Genomic DNA, 12,456 nt, shown 5'->3' on the forward strand with positions numbered 1-12,456 from the left:
GTTATTGCTGCCACCATAGATCACTTCCACCTGTACTATATGTAAGCGTTTAAAATCACCATTGACTATGACTGAAGCAGTATTTCAAAAGTAGAAATAACTGAATATGCATGTCAACTCATTCATGTTAGGAAACTATTTTAAATGGTTTAAGTTCTTTAGTGGAATCATCAACTTCTACCTATAACTGTTAACAACAATATAAAAAACTGCAAACCACTCAAATGTTCAAGACAAGAAATAAAAATAGAGGGTCAAATTTTCAGCTAATGTAAACTGGCACAGTTCTATTGGAGATAATCTAGATATGTGAATTTACAGCAGCTGAGAATCTAGCCAAAAATCATAAAAAAGAAAAAAAGTTCCAACAATTTTTTTCAAATATTACAAAACATAAACCCAGAGATCAGAAGAAGACGCACATATAAGAAATTACATTTATGCAGAATAATTCTGTTAAAGGGGGGAGGATGTATGATAGCCAGCGAGTACATTAATAAAGTGATGGGAAAACCCTATCTACTTTTGAAGAGAAAAAAAGTGTTGGGGAATCGAAATTCATATATTGCTGGAATAGAAAAGAAATATCAATTTCAATCTAAACTTTACTGGCAGAAAACCTATTAAAAGGCAAGTGCAAAACTAAGCTATATGATTAAGGGTTTTTTTTTCATGGATCAAACTCTGGTTTATATGGCTGTAAGGGGTATCATATCCCCAAATGGCTCACAAGGTTTCAGAGAATGTTCAAGGGAGGGAGGCTCAGAGATGCTTAGAAAGGGGGAAGCTCATGCTCTGGGCCTGTCTGAGCAGCCCTAGACAGATTTTAATACTCTTTCTCCTCACACTGTAGGCACAGGAGGGTAGAAAGGATCAGCCAGGATGTCCTGTCTGTCATTCTTTGGGATGGGAGTGCTGGTGGGGCCATAACCCCCTTTAGATTGCTATGAGATTACACAAGTGGTCCTTTGAAATACTGGCCCATCATCAGTCCTTGATCACAAAGCTCTTTCTGTTTCATTGGCTGACTATGAGTCATCAGTGTGAGACATGTAGGGAAGACGGGGGGAGGGTGGGGGGAAGTAGTCCTATCCCTGATGTCATCCTCAAGATCCTGACTGTGATATACAGTAGTTGGCCCTGATGGAGTCACAGCTTCCACCCATAGAGACACATTTGTCTCTGATGTAAACACCAGATAGAAACCTTCAGGTCTTGCTGTAAATTTTGCTGTGCTTCACAACTTATTGTAAATTTCTAAAAAGATGCTACTTACATTGAGAAGATACAGCTGGCACGCCAAATATAAATGTGATTCCAGCGAAACAGCAGCAGCAAACGTGGGAACTCACTAGGATCTCTTGCATTGCCCCAGCAATAGTACTGTACCTGATTACCTTACCTGCCATTTTTTGTGTAAATATAGTTTAACCATCTGTTTAAACCATTCTAAAACCAAATTTAGGCTCAGATCCTGCAAGAAGCTCTGCAAAAATGCCATTGTTCTCCTTCATGTAGCTTCTTGCAAGACTGGGGCCTTATTCTTAGAGAAGGTAAAACCACATTTCCGTTACCTTTGCAGTTTCTTCCATCGTCGCCTACTTCATATCCATCCTCACAGTAACAGCTGGTGTCATTCCTTGAAATACTACATTTGTATTGGCAATTCATCTGTTGGCATTTGGGTAATAATTCTGTAAAAAAAAAGTTTAGAACAAAATTTTACTAGAGGGTAAACTTTAGTTTTGATTATTCCTAGACCACAACTCGTATGTGGAGGAAAAAATCAACACCATTTTCAGTAAATGCTGCTGTTGGGAATTTATTTATGATACTAAGTACATTGTGAAAAGCTTTGCATTTTTGGCACAATAATAAAATCAAATTGTTATTCTATATTCTATCACAAGCTACTATAAAGCTACTATAAGCTTTATTATTATCAAGGTGTATTATCACTCTGTTCAGGCCTCCAATTTTTGCACATGAGTTATGTTCAGTCAAAGCAACATTTTTTAAAAATACTTCTGTTACATGAAATTATTTTTTTCAAAAACAGCCAAATGGATGAAAGAGATTTCAACATCCATGCTTTTCCTAGCTGTCACATAAATTGATTTTCTATCTTTTGAGCGCTTGTTTTGATTCACTGATGCATGTATAACCTTCACCGCAATCAATGTGAATACATTCCGTTTTAATAATTTATTTGCTATCAGCATGTAATGTTGGACAAACAGTGCATATAATATATTTCATTACTACTGAATTCTTTCATAGAAATCTACTGCTGGAGCAATATTAAGTATATGCCATCTGGACAAAACAAGAGTCATAGTATTAAAGGCTTGAAACCTAGCAGAAGCAACATGGTAGAAACAGCCATTGTATTAATTATTTCTTGTAGGACTCAGATTTGCAGAAACAAACAAAAACCCCAAACCAGCCTCACCGCAAATTGGATGAAGTGTCTAGAAAATTTTGTTTTTTAACACATGGTGTTTTGATGAGTTGTGACAGGTGTTTTTTTTCCCCTCTTCCTGGGGGAAAATAAGAAATGGTTGGTAGAATGCAGTCTAAAGGATTTGATCCTTTCAAAATCTGTAGATATTTTTCACAATTCAAGTCTATCTGAGTGCTGCAGGGGGACTATAAAATAAGCTCCAAATGGACTGAGAAAATTCAGTTTGGGGACCAGTTTAAAGTAATTGGGCATATCCGTGAGAAAAAATCTGGCTACAGTTTAACACTTGGGGTCTTTACAAATTGTTAGTTGAAGTCAGCCTTAATCCATATAATCATTATTAGTGAGGGTCTATTTGTCTTGAAAAAAAGAGTCAACAGTTTTGTTTAAGGACTGAAGTTTCTCTTAGGGTGTTCTACTTTAATTTTCAGGTTTCAGAGTAGCAGCCGTGTTAGTCTGTATTTGCAAAAAGAAAAGGAGTACTTGTGGCACCTTAGAGACTAACTAATTGATTAGAGCATAAGCTTTCGTGAGCTACAGCTCACTTCATCGGATGCATTTGGTGGAAAAAACAGAGGGGAGATTGATATACACACACAGAGAACATGAAACAATGGGTTTATCATACACACTGTAAGGAGAGTGATCACTTAAGATAAGCCATCACCAGCAGCGGGGGGGGGGGGGGAAGGAGGAAAACCTTTCATGGTGACAAGCAAGGTAGGCTATTTCCAGCAGTTAACAAGAATATCTGAGGAACAGTGGGGGGTGGGGTGCGGGGGAGAAATAACATGGGGAAATAGTTTTACTTTGTGTAATGACTCATCCATTCCCAGTCTCTATTCAAGCCTAAATTAATTGTATCCAGTTTGCAAATTAATTCCAATTCAGCAGTCTCTCGTTGGAGTCTGTTTTTGAAGCTTTTTTGTTGAAGGATAGCCACTCTTAGGTCTGTAATCGAGTGACCAGAGAGATTGAAGTGTTCTCCAACTGGTTTTTGAATGTTATAATTCTTGACGTCTGATTTGTGTCCATTCATTCTTTTACGTAGAGACTGTCCAGTTTGACCAATGTACATGGCAGAGGGGCATTGCTGGCACATGATGGCATATATCACATTGGTAAATACACAGGTGAACGAGCCTCTGATAGTGTGGCTGATGTGATTAGGCCCTATGATGGTGTCCCCTGAATAGATATGTGGACAGAGTTGGCAACGGGCTTTGTTGCAAGAATAGGTTCCTGGGTTGGTGGTTCTGTTGTGTGGTGTGTGGTTGCTGGTGAGTATTTGCTTCAGATTGGGGGGCTGTCTGTAAGCAAGGACTGGCCTGTCTCCCAAGATCTGTGAGAGTGATGGGTCGTTCTTCAGGATAGGTTGTAGATCCTTGATGATGCGTTGGAGAGGTTTTAGTTGGGGGCTGAAGGTGATGGCTAGTGGCGTTCTGTTATTTTCTTTGTCGGGCCTGTCCTGTAGTAGGTGACTTCTGGGTATTCTTCTGGCTCTGTCAATCTGTTTCTTCACTTCAGCAGGTGGGTATTGTAGTTGTAGGAATGCATGATAGAGATCTTGTAGGTGTTTGTTGTAGCTGCTAAGCCCTCTATCAGGGTTTGACAGTTCTATTTTGGGAGAAAACTGAATGTGACTGGCACATGACATTATGACTCATAGTAATGCAACTATTAGCAAGAGAGGTTTTATTATTTTAAAAATGAAAATATATTTCTCATAATAATTACAGGGTCTTCCCTATAGCTTTTTAATCACACAGAATTAATGGACTGACTTGCTGCTGAAAAATTGTCCCTTGTCACAATCTGTATACTTTTCAAATGTTCTCTGTGTGATTTCCCTATTTCTTTTGTAATAGGAGAATTAATTTTTGGGGGTGCAGTTTCTTTTGCTGGATTCCTGGCCCTAGTCTGTTCCTGAATTTATGTTATCTTTCCAATAACTAGCCCACATTTGGACCTTAAACAATAAACCTTCTCTTAAGTTGACTTGAAATGGGACTGTTCTCTGAGGTAGGGAACTAGAGGCAAGGCAGATTATTACCAGAGGATGAGTATTTAACTTACAAACTGGATTTGGATTGTTTGATCTGTTCCCATAAAGGTGTACAGAGACTTGAAATGAATAGTGCTGACCAGCTGTGTAGCCAGCTGAGACTGCTGGAAAAAGGCAAAAATAAATTGGCAGTTGAATTCCACTGGCTTACAGTGACTGAACACACATGGTGACTTAATCTATCTATGATTTGTTTGCATACTACACATAATTTTCTGCTTGAGTGAATATCTAATATCATTACTATAGTACACGTAGAGCTTTTAACAAAAATACCCTTATATTTTCTAGTAAATAGAATTTGAATGTTGTGAATTAACCAACTGACTGAAAAATGTTTTTATTCATACATCCCTGCTCTCATTCTTTCTACTCCTCTTTTTGTTCTTTTCACTCTCTCCTAATAGCTTTCTCGGTCTCCTCATTCAACTGTCTTCTTCATGCCACCTTCTTCACTTGGAACATGCAACTACTTAGCAATGCCAAATGCCTCCTTTCTCTTCTTCAAATCACTCCTTAAAGCCCATTTCTGCATGAGTATTATCTGACGATACGCAAAATCATTACAATTATTTTCCTAAAAAGAAAATGTCTCAAGTCTGAGTGCCAATGACGGTTTCCACAGAATTATGCTGAATTTCCTGAACCTGAGACAGGAATCAGAGAACAGCATGGGGAAAAAACAAACAAGCAATCAAATTTTACCATCAATGAAAACAGACCAGATCACAAAAAGAAACATTTTTCATTCTTGCCCCAAATTTTAGGCTAAACCAAAAAGCAGTTCTCTCAGGCAGAATGAGTCCTAATCCAAAATCCAGTGAAACCAACAGCAGGTTTTCCATTGACTTCAATAAGCTTTGGATTAGGTCCATAGCCAAGAAGGATCAAATTCTGCCCTGATTTACACCCTAAACAAAATCATTGAAACCTTGGGCTTATTCTGGGCATGTGTCAAGGCAGAACTCAGCTGGAGAATTAAGAAAGGAGTTTTAGCCTGAACTCTGACTTTCTTTGCTCTGTGGTTCACTACATGTTAATTTAAATAAACACCTTTATAGGGTTTTATTTTCCTTATTTTAGTTAGCAATTTTTAAAGTAGAAAATGTAAATGATAAGCATTAAGTTCCAGAGGGGTCAAGCTTTCTTCAAATGACCCTATTTTATTTTATTTTTTTCCTTTCTTCATGGGACCCTTGCCTGCATTAGAGGCAGACAGACTAAAAATATTTATTTCGAAAATCCAAAGAATTTACAGGTTAGTTGGTTGATTAGTTCTCATACTGTCACTTGGACAACACAGAGATCACCAAACATGTTTTGTGCGTCCATGATGTTCTGTCCTGTGCCAAATCTGGAGCTTATGGGGTAGGATGTCTGTGAGGAAAAGGTGTCTGTTGATGCCATCCAGCCATTATCTTTTAGGCCTTCCAAAGGGTCTCTTCAGTTCTGCTGCCTTTGGGTCAAAATCAAATATGATTCTTGCAGGGAAGTTGGTGGGCATTTGAAGGCATTGGGCAACCATTTGAAAGAGTGGGACCTGGTTAGTTAAAAAATGGATATCATCATTGAACTTGAATTTGTAACATGTGATGGTTTTGATTATTTGGAGATGCTTCGTCTGAATGGTGTCTAACTTCTTTCAATCTTGACAGTGAGGGGCCATGTTTCAGTCCCATATGTCAGAATACTGACCATCAAAACATTATATATCCTCAGCTTCATCTCTCTACTTATCAGGGTGTTTGGTTTGCGAAAGACATTCTTGATGAGGTGCCCCATTCCTGATGATGCTTTTGCAGTGTGGGCTTCAAGTTCTTTCTCAAGCCTGCCTGTGATATTGACAACATTTTGGAGGTAGGTGAAATCACCAACAATTTTCAATGGGTGTTAACCTTACAGGATGCTACAGCCTGGCACCATGTTCAAAATCACTGAATGGATTAATTTTACTTTTACCGCAATTAATTTTCAGGCCAATTTTTCCGCTGAGCTTTTCAAGGCTTCAAGTGCCTCAACCAGCTCATCCACTGATTCAACAAGTAGTGCTACATTGTCAGCAAAATCAATGTCATTGAGGTTCTTATCATCAAGGCATATGCCTAAAATTCATTTACTTGGAGCCTGGTCAAGCGTGTAGTCTATGATTGTAATAAAGGCTTCTGGAGCAGCAACACACCCTTGTCAAGCATCCAACCTAATTCAGAAGAAGGCAGTTCTCATCTCATTTACAAGGAGTTAGCTTGGCGAGTCATCAAATAGGAAACAGAATGTTCTACAGAGCCTGTCAGGGAGACCTGCAGGTTTCAAGATCAGCCAGAGTGATTCCCTACCAGAGTCAAATGCAGACTTGATATCCACAAATGCAGTGTGAATGCGGTGCTTGGTCTTTTGTGCCTTCTTGATAAACTGGCACACTGTGAAGATTTGCTTTGTAATGGAATGACCAGGAGTTAAGCCAACTTGTTGTGCTCTTCTCTTGCTCCTACATATATCAGTGGCTCTAGCCAACAAGACAGAAGCAAAAACTTTACCTGAGACACATTGAAGAGTAATGCCTCAATAATTACAACAGTCTCATTTGCTTCCTTTACATTTCTAAAGCTGTAAAAAAAATGCCTTTTTGCCACTCAGACAAGACCAGCTCTGTTCTCCAGATTATACTGAACACCATCTGCAGCCAAAAAAGAATAGCTGATTCAAAGGTTATTTTAGCAGTGCCACAGGAATTCCACAGATTCTTGCCACATTATTTCCCTTAAGTGTCTTTATAATTCGGTGGGTTTTGTTGATAGTACATTCACCAGGATCATTTTTATTTCAGGGTCCAAAGAAATTGGGGGTATGTTTACATTATGACTGAAATGTTCACTTCAGTGTGCCATACACTCCACTTCCGTATTGATTAGCTGACTAGAACTGAAGTAGAGCACACCGAATGAATGACTTTCTTGTCAGTGAGGTTGTGCAAGTGTTTACACAAGGAGGTGACGTCACTACTGGCTGAAGCTTCCTCACATGCCATGGCTTTGGCTTCCATAAGAGCTCAGTAGTCAGCATGTACTGTTTTATTACAAATGCCATTTAGTTTATGATATGTGACCATATCACCTCTCAAATGAGCCACATGATGCTGTTTGATGATGTTTCTGTTATTAATGGAGACTAAGGGCTTCTTGGCTCTTATTTTGGGACCAATGACGGTCATAGCAGGTTCAATTATCTGGGATCTGAAGTCCATCCAGGTGGATTCAGTGTCAATATACTCTGGCATGATCTCAAACCTGTTTGAGATTTCAATTGCATAGCAGTTTCGAATACTATAGATTTTTAGGTTAGATCATTTGAATTTTGGTAACCCAATCATTGTGTTCCCTGTGCTTTTTAATCTAAGTTGTAGAAACTAATGAGTGGTCTGTGTTACTGAGCTCAACAGACCAGTAAGTTCTGCAGTTACTGATGGACGATTTCCAAACACAAGAGATTATAATGACAGGTTTCAGAGTAGCAGTTGTGTTAGTCTGTATCCGCAAAAAGAAAAGGAGTACTTGTGGCATCTTAGAGACTAACAAATTTATTTGAGCATAAGCTCTGATGAAGTGAGCTGTAGCTCAAATGCTCAAATAAATTTGTTAGTCTCTAAGGTGCCTCAAGTACTACTTTTCTTTTTAAGAGATTATAATCTCTTATGAATCTTAGTTTCGCCATCATTACTTGACAAAGTAAATTGGTGAATTCACTTCTCATTTAATTTTACAGGAAAGTAGGCCAGGTATTTTCAATACATTACCCCCAAATTACCCAAACTTATTTTCTTTTATATTTTAAAGGGAAAATTCTACCTCATTCTACATACCTGTGTAAGAGCTCAGACACAGTGGAACTAATGCAGTTCTGCTACCCAGAAAGAAAAGGCTGCATGTCAAAAAGCCATAATTGCATATCATGGAGTACAACTTCATGGAGGCTTTTCGAATGTAACCTATAAGCTAGGAAGTACCAGGGATGAATAACTGCCAGAAGCTATGATAGTTATTATCCTCCCTAGCTCCCACGAAACATGGCTCCTCAGACTTGGGGTGAGTGACAGGATTTTGACCTCAAGGTCCAATCCTACTTTCACTGAAATCAAATGGACTTTTGCCATTGTCTTTAACAGGAGTTGAACTTAAGGTAAAATAGTATCCTAAAGTACAATTGCATTTATATGGGATTGCTTCCCACTGAGTTCAGATTCAACTCAGCAAAGCCCATTGCAATTAATAGCCTCTGTTTATTCCACATGGTTTACTACTCATTGCATTGCAGAAACTTATGGATCTAACTTCTGTGCATCACCATGATCTGTAAATCCCTTTTTAAGAAATCATATCTATCCCAATGATGCATTGCCACAGTTGATATCAGCAAGGATGCTTGAGTTGGATCACCCAGTATAAAAGAGAAGGGAGAACATTTTCTAAGAAATCCCTTTCCTTTTGTATGCTTTTCTCCACCCCCAACAGCAGCCAAGCTCCCCCTTCCCCCATCTCTTCCCTGCCTCCTCCCCCAAGCATACGATGTTCACGCCCCTCCTTCCCCAGTGCTTCCCCTGCCACCAAACAGCTATTTGCCACTCAGGTCACCTGGGAAGGGCAGGGGGGTGGGCAGAGCACGCTCAGGGGAGGAGGCGGAGAAGAGCCGAGGGTGGGGCCTTGGGGAAGAGGGTGGAATCGGGGCAGGGCAGAGCAAAGATGGGGCCCCCACACTCCCCCTGCACATACCCCACACACACAACCCCCTGCCGTAAGCTGCTCAGGTCAGGGGGCTGGGGCTAGGGCTTGGGTGGGGTGGGGCACAGGGCTGGGAGCACTCCCGTGACCCCAGCCCACACCACCAGCCCCCATCCTGACTCCTGCACCCCCCCAATCCACACCCCCACCCGGAGCACCAAACAGAAGCTCCTGCACCCCCACAAAATTCCCACCTGCACCCCTCACACCACATGGTTGCTGCCCCAGGTAAATGCTCCACACCCCAACCTCCTGACCAAACCCTGAGCCCCCTCCTGCATCCTACCACCTGGCCAGACCCTGTATCATAGAATCATAGAATATCAGGGTTGGAAGGTGGTCATCTAGTCCAACCCCCTGCTCAAAGCAGGACCAATCCCCAACTAAATCATCCCAGTCAGGCCTTTGTCAAGCCTGACCTTAAAAACCACTAAGTAAGGAGATTCCACCACCTCCCTAGGTAACCCATTCCAGTGTTTCACCACCCTCCTAAAGTTTTTCCTAACATCCAACCTAAACCTCCCCCACTTCAACTTGAGACCATTACTCCTTGTTCCATCATCTGGTACCACTGAGAACAGTCTAGAGCCATCCTCTTTGGAACCCCCTTTTAGGTAGTTGAAAGCAGCTATCAAATCCCCCCTCATTCTTCTCTTCTGCAGACTAAATAATCCCAGTTCCCTCAGCCTCTCCTCATAAGTCATGCACTCCAGCCCTCTAATAATTTTTGTGGCCCTTGGACTCTTTCCAATTTTTCCACATCCTTCTTGTAGTGTGGGGCCCAAAACTGGACACAGTACTCCAGATGAGGCCTCACCAATGTCGAATAGAGGGGAACGATCATGTCTCTCCATCTATTAGCAATGCTCCTACTTATACAGCCCAAAATGCCGTTAGCCTTCTTGGCAACAAGGGCACACTGTTGACTCATATCCAGCTTCTCATCCACTGTAACCCCTAGGTCCTTTTCTGCAGAACTGCTGCCTATCCACTCATTCCCTAGTCTGTAGCAGTGCATGGGATTCTTCTGTCTAAGTGCAGAACTCTGCACTTGTCCTTGTTGAACCTCATCAATTTCTTTTGGCCCAATCCTCTAATTTGTCTAGGTATCTCTGTATCCTATCCCTACCTTCCAGTGTATATACCACTCCTCCCAGTTTAGTGTCATCTGCAAACTTGCTGAGGGTGCAATCCACACCATCCTCCAGATCATTAATGAAGATATTGAACAAAACAGGCCCCAGGACCGACCCTTGGGACACTCCACTTGATACCAGATGCCAACTGGACATGTACTCCAAACCCCAGCCCGCTCCTGTATCTAACTCCCTCCCAGACCCTGTACCCCCAGCCTTGACTCCTGCACCCCCTCACACACTCCCAGCCCTGACTCTTTCACCCCTTCACACACACCCTGCCCTCCCTGACTCCTGCAATCCCCCATACCCATGCCCCCCCCACACCCAGCCCCCTGCCCATCCTGACTGCTGCACCCCCCCACACATCCCCACCTGCACCCCTCGCACCAAACAGGAGCTGTGCCAGGTAAGCGCTCCACACCCCAACCCCCTGTCCTAGCCCTGAACCCCCTCCCACACCCTAACTCCTGGTCAGACCCTGCACTCCAACATTTGTTTACATTTTTTTACAGGGCGCTCTTATCCAAAGCACTTTACAATCGTTAGCTAATGGTACAAACAATATTTGGAAAGATCATTAAGTGGTCCGCCGAGACTATCAGCTATTTTCAAGTGGTCTGTGGAAAAATAAATTAGACTACAAAAACAATCAAGGTACCTCACTTTATTTTCATTTACTTCCTATTACTTATAGGAGGAGGATGAAGAAAAAAAGAATGAAAATGGGGATGGGGGGAGATAAGAGAGAATGTTCTTTTTCTTGGCTAGGTCCCAAGGAGGGGCCCCAAAAATGAAGCTGAGCACAGGGCCTCACTAACTCTAAATCTGCCACTGGCTGCTCCAGAGATAAAAAATGAGTCTAATTTTCCACAGCCTTCAAGAGCCACTCCACTGTCTGGAGAAGCTCAGAGCATCCAGAAGTGTTGTGTGCTACAGAAACTGCTACTGTCCCCAGCACACTCTCTGCAGAAAGCTGCTTATGGCTGTCCAAAGCTGTGCCTATGCAGGAGGAATTCTCCCTCGCACAGTTCCATCCCCTATATGCCACAAGAATGACAAAGAGGGGCCAGGGTGGAGAACAGAACCTGTCCTGTTGTTATACATATATTTTATTGTAACTAGAATTGATTCTGGTGGGCGAGAAGGAGAGCTCAGAGGGAGTGAGAGGGTAGAAAACATGGTAAATGTATCTAGAGCTGATTGAGGACTTTATATTTTATACCATCAATACTCCTATTTATACCTGCTTGCATCCAGGTCTTGTGACATGTATCAACTAGCAGTTGTCCTGGAGGGAGCTAACTAGTCAGTAACCATGAGAGAACCCTTAAAATAAAATCAATGGGTCTAAGAAGCCATGGTAATATTCATATATTTTTTGTAGTCACATACTAATTTTCCTTCCCCAAAATAAGTAGAACAACTTTTTGCCTCTATGCACAGCTGCAGTGACTAGATCTCTTAATCTCTGTGCAACACTTTTGTGCCGGAGAACATCTATACAAGTTCTTCCAATTCTTCTGTTGAATCTGGCAAACATCAGCTGCTTTATTTTGTCTGGGTATGGAAGGAATCCATAAGTAGAAAAGTTTGCTGCATACATCATAACATTTATTTACCCTCACTGCTGTTTTCCCTTCTTCTTTACTAGTACCCTTTTTCTTCTTCATTATATGTCAGTGATGCTGAAAACGTTTCACAAAAATTTAGTAATTTACCCAAGGTATTTTTAGCTAATGAATGGGACACTAGTGTAGCACATTAAAGCACATCTTTCCTAACTGAGAGATAACTCACTAAAATACCAGTGAAGCAATAATTATCATTTTAGTAAGAGCAATATATGATTTTTCTTGTATACTTATGTTCAATTTGGCATGGCCAATGTGGCAAGGGATGGATTAGGTATGGAAATAATCCTGCTGGTTAACAGATAGGAGGCAATAGTTTACATATTCTGGAAAGAAAAATTAAATAGCTGGAGACCAAGAGCCTGATTCTCCAGTGCTTTTCACC

The 12,456-nt window shown here is 41.2% G+C and overlaps 1 protein-coding gene across 1 annotated transcript in view; it reads right to left on the minus strand.

Moving 5' to 3' along the window:
* LRP1B (LDL receptor related protein 1B) overlaps window positions 1-12,456 on the minus strand; it is a 1,336,604-nt gene that overhangs the window by 767,337 nt on the left and 556,811 nt on the right. Inside the window, exon 4 of the mRNA XM_043505072.1 lies at window positions 1,575-1,694. Coding sequence (XP_043361007.1) covers window positions 1,575-1,694 — 120 coding nt within the window. The remainder of the gene's footprint in view (window positions 1-1,574; window positions 1,695-12,456) is intronic.

The sequence above is a fragment of the Dermochelys coriacea genome, chromosome 11 (assembly GCF_009764565.3).
Source record: "Dermochelys coriacea isolate rDerCor1 chromosome 11, rDerCor1.pri.v4, whole genome shotgun sequence".
NCBI classification, from domain to species: domain Eukaryota; kingdom Metazoa; phylum Chordata; order Testudines; family Dermochelyidae; genus Dermochelys; species Dermochelys coriacea.